This window comes from Sorghum bicolor, chromosome 5 (genome assembly GCF_000003195.3).
Source record: "Sorghum bicolor cultivar BTx623 chromosome 5, Sorghum_bicolor_NCBIv3, whole genome shotgun sequence".
NCBI lineage: Eukaryota > Viridiplantae > Streptophyta > Magnoliopsida > Poales > Poaceae > Sorghum > Sorghum bicolor.
In genome coordinates, this window is record NC_012874.2 from 50,864,592 (window position 1) to 50,890,595 (window position 26,004).

General features: G+C 40.8%; 1 protein-coding gene across 1 annotated transcript; it reads left to right on the plus strand.

Moving 5' to 3' along the window:
* LOC8068719 lies at window positions 12,762–14,929 on the plus strand. The gene is made up of 4 exons (XM_002449456.2): window positions 12,762–13,074; window positions 13,243–13,338; window positions 13,459–13,959; window positions 14,191–14,929. The coding sequence occupies exons 1-4, from the start codon at window positions 13,036–13,038 to the stop codon at window positions 14,725–14,727; spliced, it is 1,173 nt and encodes a 390-aa protein (XP_002449501.1). The 5' UTR covers window positions 12,762–13,035; the 3' UTR covers window positions 14,728–14,929.

Here is a 26,004-nt window from a genome sequence, read left to right on the forward strand (position 1 = left end):
CAGAGAGGGGTATCAAGAGCTCCTCCACCGCTTCTATCGTCTTCCTCCTCTCTGACAAGGGGAAGGCTCCACCAGCGATGATGCAACCTTAGGACTAGCATCGAGCTAACCCCCTACCAAATCTCTCTCTATCTCCTGTACATCTGTTGTAACCCCTCGATTTTGGGTGCTCTTGAGGATAAGGATCATTAGCTGTAGACATAGGGCATCAATCGACTTGAACTAGGATAAACTGTTGCGTTCCCTCTGTGATTCTTGTGTTCTTGAGTCCACCCGAGCCGCACAAACACATACTCTGACACTAACTCGAACAATAATGTTTGTGGTGGTTATGACCTCATGATACTTGGCCACCTATGCCAAGTGCTACAAAGCTGTCACAACCAAATAGATGGCCCATTTACGAAACCAGTGAAATATAACTTACAAAAGAGAAGAGTATTTTTTTCTTTTAAAAGGCTAAGTCATTCATATGTAAACAAACTGACCAATAGATGGTAGACAATCCTAACATGACCAAACACTTCAAAATTTTTAACAATCCCTCCTAACCAAGTGCCAAACATTTGTGACATGAGATTTGGGTTATAAAAAATAAGTCCACCTTTGGTTATTAATCAACACTACAAGAAAAAGTCGCTCTAGGCACACTTTCATAGTAAAACACTCTAAGCATCTCTACATAGTCATGTAAAGATGTTTTAGTGTTAAAAGACATCTCAAAATAACACGGTATTAGACATGGTTTTAGTGTTAAAAGACATCTAAAAACACTTTCTATAATGATATTGTAAACACTTTTAATCATCAATAACAAAGCATATCATAGAATGCTCCATAGACAATTAAAGATGATTTTTCAATACAATACTAAAGTCATCTCAAAATTGCACAAAATTAGACATGCTTTAAACTATCACGTTGCAAAGCATATCATTAACTATAGATAGTCACATAAAACATGCTTCTAATACAATACTCAAAACAATGCAAACTATCCTGACAAACCGACAATCAAATATGATACCCTTGCCAGTTTTGCTTGGCTAAGTTATATTTTGTAAGCACAACTCTATGTAAGTACCATAAAAACATTTTTATCTTCAAAGTTGCTTTTAAGTTCCACAAACATTTGTTTAATTTGGGCATGTCTATATGGATTCGACTGACAGTGTAATTTCACCTAGGATTGTCTATTCGGATTTAGATTCTAATGAGATACATCACGTTGTTGCCCAATTCAATGTTGATATGTGGTAGCATATTATTCCACCTATTAACTTGTGTCTTAAGAAATGTTAGGTGGAGAGGTGCTAAGTACTGCTATGATGATATATTTATGTCTAGCTATCATGTAGAAACAAAGATATTGTTTTTTTAGCAATGTTAGGTTACTGTGGGAGTATAAACCCCTATACCGTCATGGGTTTGGGCCGCACCATCAGAGGTGGCTCGGCCCATAAGATGAAGACGTGCGGCGCACGACGCTGGTCGGTGTGCACGCAAGGCTACAAGATATTGTACCAAATAGGATACTTTACTTGTAACTCTGTCCCTTCACGATATATAAGGAGGGACAGGGGTCCCCTAGAGGACAACATAAGTTAGAGAATTCAACACATCTCAGATCAATACAACCAGGCGCAGGACATAGGTATTACGCCCACACGGCGGCCAAACCTGGATAAAATTCTTGTCTGTGTCTTGCGTCACCATCGAGTTCGTAGCTTGCGCACCTGTCTGCCGATAAACTACTACCATGGGTATACCCCAAGATAGACTGCCGACTAGCTTTCGTCGACAGTTACCTAGTCACTTGTCCTCTTAGAACCGAAGATGTGATCCATCTTTCACAGCGAATGATTCAAAACAAAGAAAATCGTACATAACCTCTATGAGACCCCAAACCAGAAGTGCAAGCCTCCTACTTTGTATCTAAGGTAAATTATGTTTTAGTTTCGTCAAATTTGAAATTTGAATTTTCAAAGATGTTAGATGGAGAAACGACCAAAACAAAAGTTCTAGATCTCTTAAAGTTGTACAAGTTTGTAGTTGACATCATTTTTATTTGAAACCATCTATTCATAAAAATATGTTTCAATTTCTCACATTTGAAATTCTTCAAACGATGTCGAATCGAAAAATGACCAAAATAAAAGTTATAGATCTCAAAAAGTTATAAAACCTTGTAGTTGACAACTTTTTTATTTGAATATGTTTAAGGACTCAAATATTCATTTTAAAATTGGATGAAAATAAAATGAGAAGGAAACATTGCCAATGGACACAAATTGGTGGTTGGTGGAGAGGAGCATGTGAGGGCAAAGCTCATGGGTTTGAGCCCCATGGCTACATATTGCTCTTTTTTGCATGACTTGTCACTTGTGGAAAATCATGTGGTAACCTGGTAGGGTTTTTCTCGTTAATACCTTTTTTCTACATTTTGGGCCTATATTTGTGACTTTTGAAAAATGATTTTTAGGAGTGGCTCGTTTTTCAGCTGTCCCTAAAAATACCCAGCCACCCGCTACAAATCGATTTCTAGAGGTAGAGATGGATGGGTAGGGACAGCTAGTCTAGCCATCCGTACAAACCATCTGTAATGGTCCCTAAAAATATCGCTTTTTTAGTACACCCCTTGCTATTGAGGAAAGAATGTTATATACATTTAGAAGGCTACTGAGCACTATTCAATGTCAACCAACCTTCAACTACCGAATCACTTCTGGAAGCGCTCCTCTACTCTCCTCTGATTAGTTTTTCTTACTTTTTTTGATAATATGATTTCCTAAAGAACTGATTGAAAAACTCCTAAATAAGGACATGTTAGTGAAGAGCACATAAAACACAGTGCAACTATGAAACAATCCATTTTTTCATTCACATATTTATATATGGCCATACATGGAATCCATCTTCTTGTTAAAACTGTTCGTTGTCTTATCCTGGTGATTATAATTTCTCAAAACAAGGTATGATTTCCCAACACACACATCCAAAAGAAAAGGCTTCAGTTCGTTGTCTTACCCTGGTGACATTAGCATGCCAACTAAAGGTCTCCATCCAAACCCATTTCCTCCCACCTTCCTATCATCCACCCATAAGTATTTTTTATTTGGTCAAATGTATGTCACTTTTAAGCTAACTTTTAGGATACACCTTTTCAACAACCCTTACACATTAGAAAAACAAAATAGAAAACTGGTGTTCAAAGGTGTTGGTCAAGGGAGAGTGTACTTCGTCATTGCCGCTTCTAACACTCTAGCTAGCCGAGTACGTCAAAACAAGCGAGCTCTTCATCCAAATTTCATCAGATGCGAAGCATGCAAGAATTGAATGAGACTCTTTCTGCTTGAATTGGTCAGGCAAAGCGCGAGTCATTGCATAAATTTAAAATTTCTTTACACACGAAACAAATAAAGCTCTATTAGACAAATATATATTAATTTCTTTTGCACTATATACGGATCATATATAATATGATCATGGCAGCCTAAAAGTGAGTTTTTTTATCATATAACATTAGTTTCTTCGACAATAGAGGCATGTCAGGATTCAAGTTTGAGAGCATCATGTCAAGAATATTATGACACAGCACAGGAAGGACACATATATTGTGCCCATTCGGCAAAGAATCTCATATTTCTTGAGGAAGGAACTTTGCTTGGCCGCCACATGTCATGAAAGATGTTTCATAGTATGATATATATAGGTATATTTTTTTTTACGAAGTAATTTGGTAGTCTACTACTTCAGCCGGTACCTAATTATCATATGTTTTAGGCGTTGAATCATGCACAAAATGACAAGGATGAACTTTTTTTGGTGACACTGGTGTTAGATACAGGTCACTATCATGAGACCACAACTAGCTGAAGCTACTTGAGAAAATGTGGATTTGAATCAGTCATGTATTGACATTCTGCATGCATACCGTCCAATAAAAATCATTTTCATGGTGACAAAATGGGTGACCAAATTAGCTCCAAGCATTGAGCATCTCCAATAGGGACCCTAAACAGGACCCTTACTCTACTTTCTGGTGCTAGAGGAAAAAACATAATTCAACAGCGTCCCAACTCAAGTCCTTACTTTACAAAGGCCCCACAAATCTCCCCACTCAACCCCATCTTCTAGGGGTGTGTAGGGAGCTCCTACCTCTTCTTGGGAATATTGTTCATGCACCAACTCACCCATGCATCTTTTTCATCCTAACTCTCTTACACCTCCGTGTGTTGTGTCCCAAACCCCGGTTCGCCTAGACCTCCCTATGCCATCTCCGATGCCCCCTTCTCTCCCACACCCTCATAGCTGAGATGATTGGAATGACTCGGGTCCTCCTCCCCCACCTCTCCCATGGTCGATTGGAACTACTATGGTGCTCCACCCCATATAGCTCACTCAATTGGAACAACAGTGTATACAGTTGTATGATAAGTGGGTCTCATATGTTAGTGTTTATTAGAATTGATTTGAGGGCCCTAATTTGAAGGCTCCTTCTAAAATAGAATCATAAAAAATATACCCTCAAGAGTAGGGGGAGCCCTCAAATCAAGAAGAAGGAACCCTGATTTGGGGGTTCCTATTGGAGATGCTCTTAGATGGCATGCATCAGCCGGAATGGAAATCTTATCATGGTCTCAAGATCTGTATCTACAGAAGCACAAAAATCAAGTCCATGCATGTATTAGAACTTCTAATAAGCAAGAAGGATTAATCCTTCCACTTAATTTTCAACAAGAGAAAACCCAAGATGATGACGGATTAGAACTTCATTTGGTCTAGCTGCTGATGCACAAAAATGCATGTATATACATCGTGAGGCCAATTCAGTAGCACTTAAGCTAAAGGAACTTTATATATTAATTAAAACTTCAACTTTTGTAAAAAGGAATCTTCATTCACTTGGAATGACACTTAATTTATGTCTTGCTTGTGGTTCCACGCACCATCTTTTCTAATTAAAATAAAACTTTACTGGATTTTCCAAGAGTAGTATGGAAAGATATCATGACCTTTGCCTAATAGGACACAACCTGATTTTATGAAAACAAATACTACATACTTATGTAGACTGGAGAGATTGTGGGAAACACCACACACCCTTTGGTGTTGGGTGTCTTTCTTATATATCAGCCCAAAACAATTTGTGTTACTAGACATGTGTACACCACATTTACATTTCTCTAATATATACCTGCTGGTAGACAAAGTGGAAGAGTCATAGACGTAAAGACTGGACCTAAACTTACACCACATTTACATTTATCTAATATATACCTGCTGGTAGACAAAGTGGAAGAGTCATAGACATAAAGACTGGACCTAAACTCAGTGAACAACTATATAGGAAAGCATTTGGTCATAATATCTATGAATTGGTGAGATGAAAGGCACATGTGGCACCCAAACTTGAAACATTCCTTTTGCTGATGAAGTCAATGTTGATCTCAATGTGCTTCATATAATGATGATGTATGAGATTGACTATCATGTAGAGAGTACTAACATTGTCATAATAGACAAAGGTTTCCCTACTAGTAGTCGAGACATGGAGTTCCTAAAGATGATGAGCAAGCCAACAAGTCATTCCAATGCCAAGGTGGAGTACTATGTTGTTGCCCATGCTATAGTAGTGTTGTTGGCAATATCATGGTTTGTTGCTTGGACAACCAAGAAACAAGGTTGTCTCTAAGAAAAACATAGTAGCCGCAACTAGATCATCAAGAGTCTAGGCAACCGGCCTAATGTGTGTCAGAGCATGCAATGAGAGAGTCAATCGGCCATGTGCCAATGTGGAGGGAGCTAGCTGACAAGATACACTTCATGTAGTAGAGGATCCGGGGATCATGCATGAAGTGGCACATGTGCTACACAACAAACACCAAGTTAGGACAAGTTGGTGTGGGATACTAAAGAGCACTAGTGAGAGTTTGGTATTCCATCGGATCTGCAACGCTTGGATGACTATTGGTATGAATTAAATGTACATCACTAAATTAGTAACAACACAAATATAATAAATACTATGGTAATTATTAACTTGTCGCTAATACAATATTTACCTTTTATTAACCTATACCTCTTAGCGTTAAACTAGGTTATCATCCCTAGCAACTAAGCTAGAAGTAATATTGATATTAATCTATCATTTTATGTGACTATATATATATATATATATATATATATATATATATATATATATATATATATATATATATATATACGGCAACGCTATTCTACACCTTAGGTGTAGAATATTATTCTACACCGTAAGCCAAAACTGACTAGAAAAAATACTGAGTACTGTTGAACCACGTTTAGTATCACCCACTACTACACCCAAGACCATGAAATACTGAACAAATACTAAAACGCGAGTACTGAACGATACTGAATTCTGTTCAGTATACAGTTTGGTGTAGAATAGTATTCTATACTATGTATGAGAGATTTAATCAATATCATACACTCTACTCATAACAGGGGTAAGTCACATGACAAAGATATATATTAAATGATAAGTACTACGAATCAAGCATCATAATGGATAAATAAGTAATTCACTTAGAGCACTCTAACTATAGTAATAGCCTTAGTCCAACTAGAATATAACAAGAATAATTCCTAAGTCATTCTATAAATACTATCAATATAGACTTCAATTAGCACAATTACATGTTGTTAAGATTTACTAATCCCATCTAAACATAAGGGGCGTTAACAAAAGGAAGTTTGAAAACAGAGTCTGCACAACCAGGCCCTACTTGTTCTACATTAGGGGAGAATACTACACAAAACTCAATATGTGTGTCACACCTAAGATCTACCTCAGAACCCGATATATAGGTGCATCCACATATATAAAATATCTAAGCACCATTCTTACATAATGCATACCACTTACCGTATGTACTTTAAGATAAGCACTATATGATATTATGCATAAACACAATAATTACTATACTAGATATATAATCAAAGTAGATATTGAATATTGCAATCAAGAACATGAATAATATGAATACTAATGGTGTCATAATAATGTAGGAAGCACACAAAGACGGTGGAGAATACAAAGGGAGAGGGGTACAAAGAATTATACCACACCATGCTCCTAGCAACTTGCCTCCTTCTAGACCTAATGTAACTATGTAAGCCCTAGAACTAGAGGAACGCTATGGAATTAGGGTTTCTGGCTCTAGATGACTTTATCTCCAAATGACTTCTTGCCTTCAGGGTGGGGGGTTGGGCTCTGATTATATAGTCCTAGGGGATCAACGTGAGCTCTTGGATCAAACTGACCTTGAAACATGGTGGAGATGCATCCTAGGAGACAGTGGAGGAAGGTTCCAGACAATATTTTCCTAAACTCTAAACGGTAAACAGATGGTCACCTACCGTTTAGTTATTATTCAGACTAAACAGTCCATTAAACAAGCTAAATGGATGATTAAATGGAAATGGTGTACCACTGTGTAGTGTTTACACAACATTTAAACGGTCTAAACAACCGTTTAGGTGAATAGTGGTTCTAGAAGATCATGGCATGGCGGCTTGGGGGCAGGCCGGACGGCCCTAGGGTGGGACCAGCTGGTCCCACTTTCCTTTCGAGGCCCACTTTGGTGTGGTAACTTCTTAATCCTTGAGTTTTCTCTCATACTTTTCATGGAATAAATCGGTTATTATATTTGACGAATAGATCTTCCTTGATTATTTTCCAGAGTAATCTTGCAAAAAATAATAATTCACCAAAACTCATGGAATTTGTGAGTCTAAACCCTAGACATACGTAGATTCATTTTTGTACCAATTCTCATGTTTGTTCAATTAGAAATTGTTGACATTATCGACCATCAACAACGACCAAGAAACAATGTTGTCTCCAAGAAAAACATAGTAGCCAGAACTAGAGCATCAAGAGTCTAGGCAACCGGCATTGTGCATGTGGGAGCATGGTGTCAATCAGCCTTGTGCCAATGTGGAGGGAGCTAGCGGACAAGATACACTTCATGTAGCAGAGGATGCACTTGATCAACACACCGATAGGATACACTTCATGTAGCAGAGGATGCACTTGATCAACACAAGATGGGCTCGAGGGGATCATGCATGAAGTGGCACATGTGCTACACAACAAACGGCAAGTTAGAACAAGTTAGTTTGGGATACTAAAGAGCACTAGTGAGATTTTGGTACTCCATTGGATCTGCAATAGGGGGTGCCCTCTATAGTTGATAGCTTGGCATGAGTGTCCATAGGAGCCTAAAAGCCCTAAGTTTGGTTTTGGTAATTGAGACAACTAAGGGTTTAACCTTTTGTTAAGTGTTGTATGAGCTACATTAGGTCCACACCGAGGTGGTAAGCAAGGCTTGGAAATGGATAAAGGTTGATCAATCTAGTTGGGGCAAGCTCACATTAGAAAAGGAGAAAGAGAAGAACAAAACCCTATGGCAATCAAGGTAAAGGTATATATGCTAGGGATTTTGTTTTGCTAGCCAAGACACAATAATGGAGCATGCCTAGTTAGGTTTAGGATAGATATCTGAACTATTTAGAGGGGAACTCTAAATCCCACCGGTATCTAAGTGCCACAAGGTGTGAGATGACTTTGCATATGCATTAAACCTTGTGACATAGTGAGATACAAGTGAAAAAACCCTTTGAAATTGTTTGGAAAATGCTAACTCACAGGCACATGTGGTATGCACTTGAAGGAGTTAGCAAAATTGAAATTGGGGTTGAAATGGAGCTATGTGAGGTATCTCTGCACTAAGCAGAGGCACTATATCATATGCTATGCAGAGATGGTGCTAAGATTTGTAGACAAAGGCTAGGGTTAGCCATTGGATTGATCTTGTGGTTACCCCACTTCTAATGAGAGACTATATGCTTGTACTATTCTAGAGGGACATTTTCAATATACTCACCAGATTGATCCAGTGCTTGGCATACGATAAAAGAACTAGAGGGGGAGTGAATAGGTGTTCCTGAAAAAGACCAATCATGGATAAAAGGACTAGAACTTTGAGTCAAGCACATCATTTTTTGTCCTCCCAGGGTTAGAATCTAGTTAACGGGAAATCTCAAATCGACAAATATTATGCTTCTATAATCAATTCTACTTATTACCAAAGGTTGTTGGACATGTAGCGATTTTATTCCTCACAAAAACTACAACCAACCAAAACACAATATCATGCACATTAGGATGAATAGCCCAAAAGTAAACCTTGAACAACATGAACACAAGAACAAGTATAGAAAACATGTGTATACAATACATCTACATATCTCTAATATAGGGCATGATTTGGACAGCCCCAAGTACTTCACAGCCACCAAAATTAGCTTTGGATCCCATTTGTTTACCCAAACACTTCTCCACCAATAGATCTAAAGCCACAAAAAATCCAGATCAAGGGGTAGATCCATGGATTTCCTTGAGCACCTCATAAAAAATAATGGATCTGTACCTCATCATGAAGTTGGGAGATATAATTACTCACCAATGCCATCCATTACATAAAAATAGCATATTGTTCCCTTTCTTTTCTACTGTTTCTTCCTCGTAATGACTCCGCGCCCACTGAGCTTGCCTCCGCACATGGTTGCCACTAGCCTTGGTGGCCCTGCCTAGGCCATGCGGGCCACCGACTACGTTGGCCCCACCTAGGCCACGCTGGCCACCGGCTGCCCCTCCTAGGCCATGCTGATCACCAACCACGCTGGCCTTGCCCAAGTGACACTGGACCCCACCCAAGCCAGCCTTCGTAGCCCCGCCTAGGTCACGCCACACCCCGCCAGCCATGCTCACCCCCACACCGTCTCCTATGTGAGAGACATGAAGGATGAGGAGTATGATGCATGGGGCCAGACTAACTCATGGGCTCAAATTAGCTAGATGTTGGGCCGGCCAAGCTGATCCACCATGGAGCTCTCCCACACACTTTTTTATATCAATGATGAGATCCTAGATCAAAGTTGGAGCTAGTCCAAGACGGAATGGCTGAGGGAAAAGGTCCTACAACAAGACCGAATCAAAGCTATCCAAGAGACGATAGCAGGATTTCTCCGCGACCAAGTGATCAATCCAAACGGCGAGTTTCACTTCAACGGCAACGAAACTCTTATACCAAACAACGATGATCATTTGTATCGTTTGTAGACATTGGGAGAACAAACTCTATGTATATATGTGTTACGAATTTTGTACATATAAAACTATATATATATAAAGCTTTTTACATATATATTTAATTTTTGATGTGGTCTATTCATTTTATTATAGGCAAAGCTTAACTATTAAGCTTAGCCTATAATTTTCATTTATATATGCTTAATATGCGTGTAATATAAATATATTATTGTATCAGCAAAACATGTATTGAAAAACCTATTATTATATATTATATATAAACAATAAACAGAACCGAAGAAGTGAACCAAAAAAAAAAGAAAAAGAAACCCTTTAACACCGGTTGGTAATACCAACCGGTGTTAAAGGGTCCTGCAACGTGGCAGCCCTGGCAGGACCCTTTAACACCGGTTGGTGTTACCAACCGGTGTTAAAGGGGGGGCTTTAGCCCCGGTTAACGGAACCGGGACTAAAGGGTGGGCCTTTAGTCCCGGGAGGGCAGCACCGGCTCGGGAACCGGGGCAACAGGCCCTTCCCGACCGGTGCTAATGCCCGAACGTGTGGCAGTGAGATCTAGGTTCCTAGACTTGGAGCTGTAGGCTAAATAGGCCTAGAGCACAAACTATTTTGAGGCGATTTATGTGTCTACAATTAAATTTGTAGTTATTTATAAACAAAATACTATGTAGTTACGTGATGTTTTAAACAGAAAAGAAACAAGTATGTAGTGGGTATAGTGTGAAAGTATGCAGTACTTAATCCGATGGTTCCAGAAAACTGAAAGCTGTGATTCACGTCTCTTTTAATCTTTACCAATTTCTGAATTTTTTTCTAATTACCATCATATATATATATATATATATATATATATATATATATATATATATATATCACTAGAAATAGAAAGTGGCATATACTCAGCTATCTAGATCATCTCACAAGTTGGATTGTATATATACGTATAATTGAGCACAAGGACTTAAGTATCATCGACAAATCGATCTGCCGCAGTTATAGTATTAGGTGTACAAAGATCCAAAGGGTTACTTTTTGGGTGCTTGCATCAGCATTACCTAATAGTTTTGTTTAATAATCCCGATTGGAAAATTAGAGCATTAGAGATGTAGATTCCTTGCCTTTGTATTCCCGCTAGGTCTTTGTCCCACTAGAAGCTAGCAAGAACAATATGTAATTGAAAACAAAGCTGTGAGACTTGGGGATTGGCACATATCCTAATTTAAAGAGAGACATGAACACAAAGCACAAAAAACAGACCATAAGCATTATCTAATTGTTTGGAATGACAAAAGAGTGCACTGCCTATCATCAGCCTTTGCTTCAGCCTTTAGATCAACCTACTCTTCAACATCTCCACTATCCAGACTCTTCTAGATTAGCCATTTTTGGTTAAACAAAGTGATCAACTAAATTGACCATTGCATTGATTATTGCTGCTGATTCATAATCATAACCACAGATAGCCATAGGTGAACTCCTAAAACAATTTACCAGACCTTCCAAAATTCAGAATCACTACCTTGAACTTTTAACAGTTGAGCAGTTTTGAAGTAAAAAGTTGCACTTGACATATATAAAGTAGAACTTGTAGTGTGACTGTGGAAGAGTGACGAAACAGTAAATTGGTAGCCATTTGCGTTTCCAGAGATTAGCATTTGGCTTAGAAAAAGTATAGGAGTCTTATTCTATCTATTCCCTCCATCACAAATATAAGAACTCTGAAAATTCTGAGTATTCATTGCTCATCGGCAGAACCAGGGGCGAATCCAGGATATTATGTTACCGGGGTCAAGGACTAAACAACGGGATCAAACACATAATAATTCTCTATTTGAAAGAATAATTTGCAGGTGGATTAAAGAGCTTTAAGTGAATTTCTAGCAAGTTATCGGGGTCAGCTGACCCCAATAAACCCACATAGATTCGCCCCTGGGCAGAACTGATGAAGAAAAACCAGCTTGTTCTTATACAGCTGCTGGTTTGATGCAGTTTACAAGTGAAGGAAATTAGCACACAGACAATTATTAGGTCTGGATCTTATATCCATGGATATCTGTAGCTAAGAAGTTTGACAGTTGCATAGAGTTAGATATTTTCCTAAATTATTTGATGAACACATAATAATACTACATACTGTAAATCCAAATTCATGCCACCATATATGTAATACGACTCCTATTTTAACCTAGCTAAAGATAAATTAAAGAATGGATTAACAGATCCATTGACAGAGTCAAAATGCTTTACTTGTTTCTTCATTCTACAATTTCATTCCTTAGTAGTGTGCATAGCTCTCTAGTTATCTACATGCATGCAGGTCCAATAATCATCCTACAGTGTTGAAATATTTTTTTTGGCATCTGAAGAAAGACCAAGCCTCCAATAATGCAGAGGAATATGGTATATACCTATAGCTGGATGCCATAGACCCACATCATCACAAATTAAACAGCACACAGAAACAACTGGATATTTCATGTCACGAAAATTTGTTTATGCTCCCTTTGATAGAGACATGTATATTATTTGTTATGTTTGTGCCTCATCAATCAGTGCTGAACTGGGGTGGCATAATATATATATATAATAACAAGAACCATGGCTAAACAGCTGTTGCATCCTAGTAGCGCTATATCTTGTTCCTTGAGGACCAGACTTAGAAGCAACCAAGTGAGAGATCCAATTCAACAACACCTAAACCACAAGCATCATCCTTGAAATCTGTTCAGAGCTTCATCAGCTCCCCCCACTTCTCTTCTTATATACCATCTAATCCGTCCTTGTCCCATGATTATTGCGGTGACTTGACTTCTCGCCCGTTCCATACACAACTGAAGGACACACATACTCTCTCTTGACAGTCGATTAAAGCGGCACAAATGTGCGGAAAGATGGAGCACATGCACATGGAACACAAGGTATGTATTTCATCTAGTTTTTGCTCTAGCTAGAGAGAATCCATATATAATTAGTGGTGTTTTGCTGAAAGTAACTAAAAGTTAACATGATTTAATTCCTTGTTAATTACAGTCTTTTACTAATTTTTGGTTGTTTGTATATATCTATGCATGCATCCAATTCATCAGGGCATACTTGGTGGAGAATTTAAAGAGGGAATTTGCGCCTCAATTCCCAAACCACCTCCTAGCACATCAAGCAGGCCAAACAGCATGGTTGTGAAGGTAAGTTGCTGTAGTAGTATATAGGCGATGATGACAATCAAGCACATCTCTAGAATCAAATGCTTGAATTTCACTGAGAATTAGAATTATATTAATTGGTGCAACTATATGTACATGCAGAAGGTTTGCCCGCGGGAGTTCATCCCGGCGCACATCATCGCGGAGGCGATCTCGACGCTGCACGGGCTGGACCTGCGGTGGTCGGGGCCCATCACGCCCAGCGAGCGGCAGTACGTGGAGCAGTACGTGCTTGCCATGTACCCGCAGTACTCGCACGGCCTCATAGAGGACGGCAGCTGCGACAAGGACGACCTCTACTCCACCTACTACAGCAACGGCAGCACGGCGTCGTCGCCGGAGGCCGGCGGCAGCGAGCGGCGGCGGTCGTCGCCGGTGGGGTCGCCGTCGTCGGCCGCCGCGAGGCCCGACATGGTGGACATGATGGTCCGGCTAGAGCCGTCGCGGCTGCTGGACATCCTGACCAAGAAGTCGTCCTTCCCCGGGAGCTTCATCTCGATCCCGGAGATCCAGGCCAGGAACCGGGTGCTCCGCCACTGTGGCCTCACCGACGACGAGTACCTCGTGCTCTTCGCGCCCACGCCAAGGGACGCCATGATGCTGGTAGGCCGCCTGTTGTTGGTTATCATTATCACTAGTTAATTTGTTACCGGCCACAACTAACAATTCACTAATAAACTACTGGGAGGAGGTGCAAATGGGAGCTTGAGTGATGCGACACAATGATTCATTTTCATTAATTTGAACCTTTAATCGACCCTACATGAGAAGCAACCACAAGTGTAAATTATTTTTTCTTCAGATGGGCATCTAATGGTTATTATTGTATTGCAGGTTGGGGAGAGCTACCCTTTCTTCCGGAGCAGCTACTACATGTCGATCCTGGAGGAGGAGAGCGACTGCATCCGCGCTTTCGCGGCGTACAAGGAGGCCAAGGTCATCGCGGCGCCGGAGTCGTGGCTGGACCTGCGCATCAAGGGCTCACAGCTCAGCCAGTACTTCCGGCGCAAGTCCAAGCACGCGCCCAAGGGCCTCTTCGCCTACCCGGCCGTCTCCCCTTCGTCGTCCGGCGACGGCGGCGCGCAGCCGCCGGCGCGGTACTCGCTGCACTGGGTCTCCGAGGCGCACCGCAACGCGTGGCACGTGCTCCTGGACGCCACCGCGCTCGCCGTCGGCGAGGACCGCCTCCCGCTCTCGCTGCACCGCCCGGACTTCGTGCTGTGCACGCTCGGCGACGCCATGCGCACGCGGGGGATGGAGCAGCAGCAGTCGCCGGCGCCGCAGCCGGCGGCGAGGGTCACCTGCCTCCTCGTCAGGAGGAGGTCCTTCGATACCTCCCTCTCCCAGCCGCAACAGCCACAGAAGCAGTAGGTCTCGCATGCAAATGCAATGCAACGATTGCTTCTTGCATTGTGTTGTTATTATGAGAGATATTGAAACTGCACTGAGCGGCAGCAGGCGTTCGTGTCGTGAATGTACGCGATGTGTACGATTGCTTCATGCCTGTGACTGTGAGCCGTTGTTGCGTTGTGACTCGATCGTGCAAACAATTGGAGTTTACCCGATTTCGTTATCTGCATTTTGCCATATATTTGCCTACTCCCTTCGTCTTAGGAAGGAAGACGAAAGAAGACATTATAGGATGAGTGTATTATAGGTCAAACTTTCTCAACTTTTATTAGGTTTATTTATAAAAAATACGTAGCAGTCTGGACTCTGGAGCCCGTTGTTGGATCCAAAATCGTTGTGAACCAGTACCAAGTTTTTCTCTTCCAAATAATATAAACCGCGCGGCGAAGATGGGGGGGAGACGTCTGACGCTCGCGCCGGCGATCAGGCGAGTGCTTCAGACGGCAGACAGAGCTGAGCCAGAGACTGGTGACGCAGATGAGGACGACGACCTGCGCCGCAAGGAAGGACGCGAAGCCCTCTCTCGTGTTGTGGCGGAGGCGGTGGAAGTTTCCCGTTGCCCAAAACCGATTCATGCGATTGCATCGAAGTTTTGGGCTCAACCAGCTGACCCAGAAAAACCGGAAGATGAAGATGAAGAGCAGGTACAGAGCGAGCCATCTACACCGAAATTCATCAAGGATGCTCTGGAGGCCGGCTTCACAATGGAAGAACTGGTCAGAGCGGAAGAGGCTCTGTCCTCAGGTAATATTCATCCATCCTCTAATCGTTCTTTACCTGAGACAGTGATCTCAACGTTGGTTCGGAGAAAACTGGTTGGAACGCCATGGCAAGCGCCTTTGCCTTCCCCTCGAGTTTCTCCACCAAGAACTCTGGGTGATTTCGTTGCCAAAGCGACTTACCAAAGAAGGATTTCGCGGAATATGCCGACTTCAACATCTCGGCCGGTACGAACGCCGGCGAGGTCAAGTCCACCAAACTTGCGTTCAAAAAATTTTGAATCCCCGAACACTCAGTGCCTGGATCCGGATTTTCCTCCATTGATTCCCGTGGTACTACCGGTAAATACAACCGCGTGCATCACGCGCCCGATCATGGAGAAACCGCACCTGGGTATATGTGAGTTTTCACAAAAAATTAAAATTGGGCCTGGTAAATTTTTTAGGCCCACACCAGGCTTGTGCTCTTTGTTTGCGAGGACCGGAACCAAGAAAACCCTACCTGTGCCGCCGAAGCCATCTCGTAGGACGGCACAAAAAAGAAAGTCTTTTGCCGAGGTGGTTCGCGAGAGCTTGATCATGGCGGCGCAAGGATCGGACAACAACAATGGTGTGCCTCCTGCAAACTACGGTGATGCACGAGGAAGGGGAAGACCAGCTGGCTTTAACCCCGGCTTCAATCCGGGTTTCAACCCTGGGTTTGGCGGACGGGGTGGAGGTCGCAGCTGCGGCAACTTCTCACCGCGTGGAAGGGGACGCGGCTATGGAGGTCATAGCGGGTATGGATACAACAGCTTCAACGGTGGCTATCAAGGCCACCATGGAAGTGGAGGGTGGTTCCATGGCGGAGGGCGCAGCCGTGGAAACTGGGCGGATAGAGCTGGTCGTTTTCGTCAGCACGAGGCAAAGGTGGTGGTGAACCAGGCGGGACATGGCGCAACTCCATCTGGGAACCATGCGGGTCACGGTGCATCTCCTGGTTCGTCTCTGGTGACCTCGGCAGGAGGGACGCTCACGGGGGCTTCGGCTGCAAATGTGCAGGCCGAGACATCGGCAGCAGGCACACAGGCTGGGCTTGGTTCTGCTGCCGCCCTGGCAACAGGACACAAGGGCGACACTCAGGTGGCGGGAACTGATGCGTTCCACACAACGGCAACGACAACAACGACTACGGTGCCAGCTACCTCCGAAACTATGTCATTGGCTACTGTCCCACAAATTAAAATTGTCCCAAAAATGCAAAATGAAGTTCCAGAGTCATCTCTTCAGGGAGCACACAAAAGCAAGGGTAAACCTTATTGTTATCGGTGCCATACTAAAGGTCACACTTTATCTGTTTGCACTGCAACTCTTAGCTGTGATATTTGCTTTGGAGACCATGTTACAAAGGTTTGTCTGAATTTGAAGAACATGCAAACTACTGCAATTCCGTGTGGTTATGCTGTAGAAGGTTTGGGCTTTTATTTCATTCCACACGCTGAAAATCCAAAGATAAATTCCGAGGAAAAATCAGCCATGGTGCGTGTTTTGGAGGGTTCTCTTACTGCCGATCAATTGGCAGTGGAACTTGAAAAACTTTTGCCAGGCAAAAACAAGTGGGTAATTGAGGAGAAGGGCACAGATGCCTTTATCACTAATTTCCCATCATCTGAATTGTTGAATCACATGGTCAACTGGGGTCCTATGGATACAAAGACAGTGAAAGGGAAAATTCGTTTTGAAAAAGGAGTTGAAAATGAAGTTTATAAATATGAGATTGACAAGGTTTGGGTTCAGTTTCGTGGCTTACCAAAAGAACTGCGAGAATTTCCTATTCTTTGGGCAACTGGCTCAATTTTAGGTGTATCTCGTGCCGTTGACATGAAATTCACAAAGAAATTTGGAAGGTCAAGAATAAAAGTAGCCGTACTTGACCCTGATCTTATCCCAGACCTAGTGGATATAGTTATTGGGGATTTTGTTTATGAGCTACAATTTCGTGTTGAGACGGATATGACCGTCGGTGAGCCAGAGGTAATTGATATGGATACTAATATGGATGAAGATAAACCTGCAGAGGATAAGGAGCCTGAAAATATGGATGAAGATGGCAAGAAGTTTGAGAATCCATCTACTGATAACGCTAATGCTTCTGATCAGCTGCCACCTGGTCCAGGTGTGTCAAGTGGACAGCAGCCCGGTTCCAACTCAGCAGCAGTGAAGTCTAGTAAAAAACCTATGATAATACTTCCTCCAAGTGGGGTGACATCAGATGGATCCACACATCGGATGGCTGATCTGATGCCTACCAAGGATGACTCTGGCCTCTTCAGTAAGTCTCGGGTTCAAAACAGTGGGACAGCTTCGCCAGTGAGAGCTAGTAAAAGGAATGCGTCAACTTCGAATCAAGACTCGTTGGAGAAGGCAACAAAATTGAAAGCCCGAAGAAATTTGGATTCTTCTTCAGGCAAAGGTAAAGGATCTCAACCTCTCTCTTTCAGTACTCTTGATGATTCTGCTTTTTTAGCTAGAGCTAATTCTTTAGGGGTGGTTCTTGGTAATAATGAGCAAGAAGTGTCGCACTCTATAAATACTTTTAGAGATTTAGAATTTCTTAGACTGGAAAAGGTTGACCAGCAAGCTGTTGGGAATAGTTGTGTGTTGGATGTTGCCTCTTCAGTTTGTTCTTTAGAAGATAATCTGGAGTTACAAACTTTGAATTTGATTTGCTCAGAAATTTCTGAAGGCCTAGGTGATGGGGGCTGTGACTCATTGTGTTTACAAACCCCTGTATCACAAAAAACAAAGGCACGCTCAAAGAATAGGAAAAAAAATAATACAAAGCAATCTAGATGAAAGGAATATTTTGGAATTGTAACGGTTTTGCTGATACTAAGAAGTATAGATTTTTATCTGACTTAACAAAAGAAAAATGCCTAGATTTTATTGCTTTATCGGAAACCGGCAGAGCCAATTTTTCGCAATCCACCTTGAATAATATTTGTGCTGGTAGAGATTTTTTGTGGCATTGCATGGGGCCAAAGGGTCGGTCTGGTGGCATGCTTCTAGGAATAAATTTGGTTTCTTTTGATATTGGTGAAATTGAGGAAGGTGACTTCTCTATTCGGTTCAAGGTTTGACATAAGGAAGACGATTTTAAGTTTAACCTGATTTCAGTTTATGGGCTGGCTCAAGTGGATCTGAAATCTAAATTCTTATCTGAAGTAGTATGAATATGTTCAAAAGACACCCTACCTATTGTTATAGGTGGTGATTTTAACATTATTCGTAGTCCTGACGAGAAAAATAATGTTAGTTACAATGATAGATGGCCTTTTCTTTTTAATGCGGTAATTGATTCTTTGAATCTCAGAGAAATAGAAATATCATGTAGAAATTTTACTTGGGCCAACCACTTACAAAACCAGACTTTTGTGAAGTTAGATAGAATTTTGGTTTGTACAGAGTTTGAATCCAAATACCCGCATACCACTGTACATGGTCTATCGAGAGAGATATCTGACCACACTCCGTTGTTATTAAGCACAAATAATGCATCCTCATCTTACCAATCTCAATTTAAATTTGAATTGGGTTGGTTGTTGAGGGAGGGATTTTGTGACTTGGTACGGGATGTGTGGGAAAGTGTGCTGGTTGAAGGCACTCCTTTAGAGAGGTGGCAAGCTAAGATCAGAAGGTTACGCCAATATCTCAGAGGATGGGCTAAAAATATAAGTGGTGCATATAGAAAAGAAAAACAAATGTTATTAAATAAACTTGATGAATTAGATAAAAAGGCAGAAAGTTCTTTGCTTGATGAAATGGAATTAAATTTAAAACATGTCTTAAATGAAAGGCTAGCTGAATTACTTCGAGAGGAGGAACTTAAATGGTACCAAAGGGCTAAGGTGAAACATCTGTTGGAAGGGGATGCAAATACTAAATACTATCATCTGTTGGCAAATGGTAGACACCGAAAAACTCATATTTTCCAGTTGGAGGATGGAAACAATACAATTAGTGGTGATGCTCAACTCAAAAAGCATATTACTAAACTATTATAAGAATTTGTTTGGCCCATCGGAAAGCTCTCCTATATTCCTCAATGAGCAACAGATTGAGGATATCCCTCAGGTATCTGTACTGGAAAATGAGTACTTGATAGATGTTTTTTCTGAATCTGAAGTAAGGGCTGCGATTTTCTAAATGGAACATAACAAGGCACCTGGCCCAGATGGCTTTCCTCCTGAGTTTTATCAGGTTTTCTGGAATCTAATAAAAGTTGATCTGATGGCTCTATTCAAGGAATTTCATCAGGGGCATTTGCCTTTACAAAGTTTAAACTTTGGAACAATAATCCTTGTACCAAAAACGAAGGATGCGAAAGTGATTCAACAATACAGACCAATCTGTTTGTTGAATGTCTCTTTCAAAATCTTCACAAAAGTAGCAACCAATAGACTGAATACTATTGCCCAAAAGATCATTAGACCAACTCAAACAGCCTTCCTTCCAAGAAGAAATATCATGGAGGGAGCGGTAATTCTCCATGAAACATTACATGAGTTACATTCAAAAAAACAGGACGGGATCATTTTTAAAATAGATTTTGAGAAGGCATATGATAAGGTAAAATGGAGCTTCCTACAACAAACTCTAAGGATGAAAGGGTTCTCACAAAAGTTTCGTACCTGGGTTGAGCAGTTCACGCAAGGCAGGAATGTTAATATCAAGATTAACGATCATCTAGGATCCTACTTCCAAACAAAAAAAGGTTTACGACAAGGAGATCCAATGTCCCCGATACTATTTAATATAGTGGTGGATATGTTGGCCATTTTGATTGCTAGAGCAAAGGAAGCAGGTCTAGTAGAAGGGGTCATCCCTCATCTTATTCAAGATGGTTTGTCTATCCTCCAGTACGCAGATGACACAGTGATTTTTGTGAGCCATGATGTTGAGAAGGCAGTAAATATGAAACTGGTTCTTACTACCTTCGAGCAACTATCAGGACTTAAAATAAACTTTCATAAAAATGAAATCTTTTGTTTTGGTAAAGCAAAAGAGCAAGAAGTGTTCTATTCGCAACTATTTGGATGTGATATTGGGACATACCCCTTTCGTTATTTAGGCATACCGATGCATACTAGAAAATTAAGCAATAAAGATTGGCAAATAATTGAGAATAGAATTGAAAATAGACTCAGTGGTTGGAAAGGAAAATTGCTCTCGACAGGAGGCCGTTTAGTTTTAATAAACTCGGTGCTTTCTAGTCTACCGATGTTTATGATGTCTTTTTTTGAAATCCCAAGAGGAGTGCTAGAAAAAATTGAATGTTACAGATCAAGATTTTATTGGCAGAATGACCAACACAAACGAAAATATAGATTAGTTAAATGGGAAATTTTGTGCCAGCCAAAAGTACAAGGTGGCTTAGGAATACAAAATCTAGATTTACAAAATAAATGTTTATTGAGTAAATGGCTTTTTAAATTGTTAAATGAAGATGGTATGTGGCAGGAACTCTTGAGGAATAAATATGTCAAAGACAAAACTGTAGGGAGCTGCGTCAAAAAAACAACAGACTCCCATTTTTGGAAAAGTCTGATGAATGTTAAAGACACTTTTTTCAGTCTTGGTTCTTCCAAGGTGAAAGACGGAACACAGACACGATTCTGGGTTGACACTTGGCTAGGCAATCAACCACTTAAGGACAAATTCCCTGGGTTGTTCAACATAGTGAGAAGGAAACAAGATTCTGTAGCAAAAGTACTTAGCTCAATCCCACTAAATATTTCTTTTCGTCGGAATCTAGTGGGTAGAAACCTAATGGATTGGCACAGAATTGTTGCCTCTTTACATGATGTGAGCTTACAGGAGGGTACAAATGTGTTTGTGTGGTCTTTACAATCATCAGGAATTTTTTTCGTCAAATCTATGTATGATGCGTTGATTAACAATGGGGTTAGAGTGTCACAGGAAATATGGCAAATTAAAATTCCTACAAGAATAAAATTTTTTTTGTGGTATCTAAAAAAAGGTGTGACTTTAACTAAAGACAACCTTGCTCGACGAAATTGGAATGGCGATACGAGGTGTAGTTTATGTCACACACCAGAAAGTATTCAACATCTCTTTTTCGATTGTTTTTATGCCAAATTCTTGTGGTGCGCTGTACATTTAATGTTTGGAATACCACCTCCTCAGAGTATAGATGACTTGTTTAACAGGTGGTCTAAGATGGGTGGTAACAAACATAATTCGTTGTTATTGACTGCAGCATCAACTTTGTGTTGGGCAATTTGGATAACAAGAAACGAGGTGGTTTTTGACAAATGTAAACCAAAATCTTTTTTATAGGTTCTTTTCAGGGAACCCACTGGCTCCGTCAATGGGCAAAACTGCAGCGGCATGATGATCATCAGGATCAGCTGTTGTTTGCAAGCCAACATCTGGAGACATCAGCTTTGCACTTCTTTGCTTCCAAGGGGTGGTTGTCAAATAGGTCTATTGGTTTCGCTTAGTCAAAAAACTGTACTTCGTTTTAAGATCACTTTATGGCTCATATGCCGGCCTATGGGCTAAACTTTGTAATAATTGGTCTGATTCTACCAGTTGGTAGATGAAGCCGGGTATGAACTATCCTTTATCTAAAAAAAATATAAACCGCACGGCATGTAAATTGCTGCTTGGGACTTGTTTAGTTTAAAAAAATTTGCAAAATAAGAATAGTACCAGTTTCGTTTGTATTTGACAAATATTATCCAATCATGTACTAACTAGACTTAAAAGTTTTGTCTCTTCAATTCCGACCAAACTGTGCAATTAGTTTTTATTTTCGTCTATATTTAATACTTTATGTATGTGTCTAAAGATTTAATGTGACGGAGAATTTGAAAAATTTTGCAAAATTTTTTGGAAGTAAACAAGGCCTTGGTTGGGTTGTAACTCGTAAGTCAAGTCAAGGCACGTTTACCACCCCTTGATTGGGCCAATCTAATCCGCCAGTAAAAAGCAAAATCGGCTGCCTCGGCCCACTTATTTTTTATGGATGTAGGCCTTGCTTGGGTCATCACCATCAACATTTTCCAATTTACGTAGCTGTCTCTTGGTTTAGAAAACATAAATGAGATGGTTGGCTCTATTCGCTTTTTAGGTTGTGCTGGAGCTATTTTGTATTTGGTTAGAGGGACAAGATTATCCTATGGTCGAGGGTTGCATTTGACGATACTGTGAAAAATTTATCAACAGAACAGCCCCTCTCCAGTGTAAAGACGGCTGGCTTTGGAGCCGCCCTTATAGTGGCTGGACCGGCATCTAGAAAGCCAGCCGCCTTTATAGTGGGGGAAACACTATAGAGGCGGCTAGATCACTAGCCGCCCTTATAACACTGTAGGGGCGGCTGGACATCCAACCACCCCTATAGTGGTTTGTAGCTATAAGTGGTTTACTCACCCTTCTTCTCCCCGAGCCACCCACTTCTACTCGCAAAAAAGGTTTGGGAGGCCTTGGGCACCTCTCTAAGCTCTAGTAAGAGGGGAGGTTTTGAACTCAAATCCTATGGTGGAGAGCTTGTTTAAGGTAAGAAAATACTATTCTCATCCTCTAGTCCAAGTTTTATTGGTTGGTTAGTGAGCAATTTATATATTTGTTTTCTCTCTCATCCATGGAGCTTGAGCTTTGTGTTCATCAAATTAGAGCTTATCTTTGATGCTATTAGTGAAGATTAGGTAGATACATCACCTTGCACCCTCAATTAAGTGATAAAGCTTGATTTTAATAGAGATTAATTGTAGTTTCATGTATAGAAAGAAAAGACATGTTCTAGATCTAGGGTTTCTTTTTTTAGTTTTTGTTTCTGTTTCATGAAACTGGAATATGGTTGGCATAAATAATTGTTGGTAAACTAATAGTTGTTGCTAATAATTGTTGCTAATAATAATTGTTGCTAATAATGGTAGATAATAATTGATACTATTAATTTTCGCTAATAATCGTTTCTAACACAATTATTGCTAATAATGATAGATAATAATTGTTGCTAACAATGGTATATAATAATTGTGACTATTGATTGTGGCTAATAATTATGCCTAATAATCGTTTCTGACACAATTATTGCTAATAATTGTTGCTAATAATTATTCTCAAGTAATTACTTTATTACTTTGTTTTTTTAAAGATGGAGGATAGGGCTACTTGGATGTATAGTTTGCCAAGGTACTTGCAAGCCTATGCTAATGAGGTGGACAAATTTATTACACTCGTGATGAATCATGCAAAGACGTTGTCAGCAGGGACTAATTGTTCAGTTATTTGTCCCTGCAAAGATTGCAAGAACCACTTGGTAACTTATGGTATGGAAATCATCAGATCACATCTGATTAGGCGAGGATTTATTCTAGACTACAACAGTATGACTTCATTATTGTGAAGTAATGGTTCTTGACAGCAACGATGATGACCAAGAAGACGATGTCGAAGGCCAATTGTTGTCAAAATATTCAGACATGTTTGAAGTACAAATGCAACATGATTCAGCCAATGAACAAGCACGTGGTGATGATGTCGGTGGTGTTGACAATAATGATGATGATGTTGGCAGTGTTGATAATAATGATGCTGGAGCACGTGAGGGGGATGCAGAAAATTTTGACAACTTAGAGAAAATGCTTGAGACCATTGGAGCAGAAATACTACAATAGAAGATGGGTCTAAAAATCTAGAGCGGGTGAAAACAACGTTGAAGGAGACTATGTATGGTGTTGAGAAGGGTTGTCCAACACACTGGACACTACTCTGTTTTGTGCTTGAGCTACTCATCCTGAAGGCTGAGTACGGCTGGTCGACTGCACTTTCGACGATCTATTGCATCTTTTGTCATCTGTGCTGCCACAACCAAACTTAGTTCCCTCTAACACATACCATGCTAATAAGATCATAAATCCATTGACAATGAGTGTTGAAGAGACCCATGCATGCCCTAACCATTGTATCCTTTTTCGTGGTAAAATGTTCAAAGGTCTGGATAAATGCCCTCGTTGTGGGGCAAGATGGTACAAGGACAATGACCTTTATAGTGGCGGAGAAGCCTCAACCGGGAACAAGAGGAGTAATAGGGTTCCAAAAAGGCGGTACAAGAATTTCTACCTCTAGAGGACACCCATTACACAACAATGCAAAGAAGAGAAAAATTCCTGCCTTGATAATGTGGTACGTGCCAGTGACTGACCACTTGAGGTGTATTTTCCTAAACCCTAAGGAAGCCACGCTCATGACATGGTGGGACGATAAGCACAAGGTTGTTGACGATGTGATTGCACACTCGGTCGATGGTAGTTAGTGGCAGGACTTCGATAATAACAACTCGCTGTTCAGCTTGGACCCATGGATTGTACGATTCACCTTGAGCACCGATGGAATAAATTCCTTCAACGAGAGGATGAGTAAACATAGCACTTGGCTAGTGATCTTGACCATGTACAACATCCTGACATGGTTGTGTCAGATGATAAAGTACCTTTTCCTCACTGTTCTTATTTCTAGCCCTCAACAATTAGGCTTTGATATGGACGTGTTCCTCGAGCCTATGATAAAAGAATTCAAGAAACTATGGAGGACTGAGAGCTGATGTATGATGCATTATCAAAGGAGACCTTCACATTAAGAGCAATAATATTTGTGACTATCATCGACCACCCCGTGTTGTTTGCCTTGTCTGGACAGATCAAAGGCAAGACGGGATGCTTAGTCTGTCTATATGATACTAAATGGGTGTACCTAGATGGATTCAAGAAGACTCTTTACATCAGGAATCGTTGCTTTTAAAGCAAGGTTACAAGTACCACAACAAACTGTACTTAAAGTACTTTGGCAACATCCCAGAGGATGAAGACCGGCATCCGGAGAGACATCATGATGGACAATATGTGTTCCAAATGGTGAAAATCTATGGAAAGAAGAAAATAGATGGAACACCCAGAGATAGAAGCACACCTATTGAAGGCATGCCTTTTAAGAAAAAGTCAATCTTCTTTCAATATCTTGAGTATTGGCCACAATTGGAGGTCCCTCATGCCATTGATGCTATGCACGTGCAGAAGAATGTCTTTGAGAGTCTCATCACTACCTTGATGGACACAACCAAGTCAAAGGATACTCTCAAAGCAAGGAAGGACATGGAGCAGCTACATGTGATGCGAGAGCTTCACCCAGTACTTGAGACAAAAATCAGAAAATACACCCTGGACTTAGAATAGAGGAAAGGTTAATGCACTTCTATGAAGGAGATCAAAGTCCAGACTGGGTTTTCGGCAAACCCAAATAAACTAGTGAATCTGATTATATATGTATATATATTGTGTTGTGCTGTCAATTTGATTAATGTAATTTTTATTTTATTTTTTCTAAAAATTCACTGTATGGGCGGCTCTAGATAACTACCCATACAAATGCAGACAATAGGGTGGGCTGGAACACTAACTGTTCTTACTAATGCTCACTATAATGGCGGCTGAAAACACCAACCTCTCTTACAGTG

Coding starts and splice junctions, on each gene's coding strand:
- LOC8068719 (XM_002449456.2), top strand. CDS start 13,036: ATGTGCGGAAAGATGGAGCACATGCACATGGAACACAAG. Junction 13,075..13,242: donor ACATGCACATGGAACACAAG/GTATGTATTTCA, acceptor CCAATTCATCAG/GGCATACTTGGTGGAGAATT. Junction 13,960..14,190: donor CAAGGGACGCCATGATGCTG/GTAGGCCGCCTG, acceptor ATTGTATTGCAG/GTTGGGGAGAGCTACCCTTT.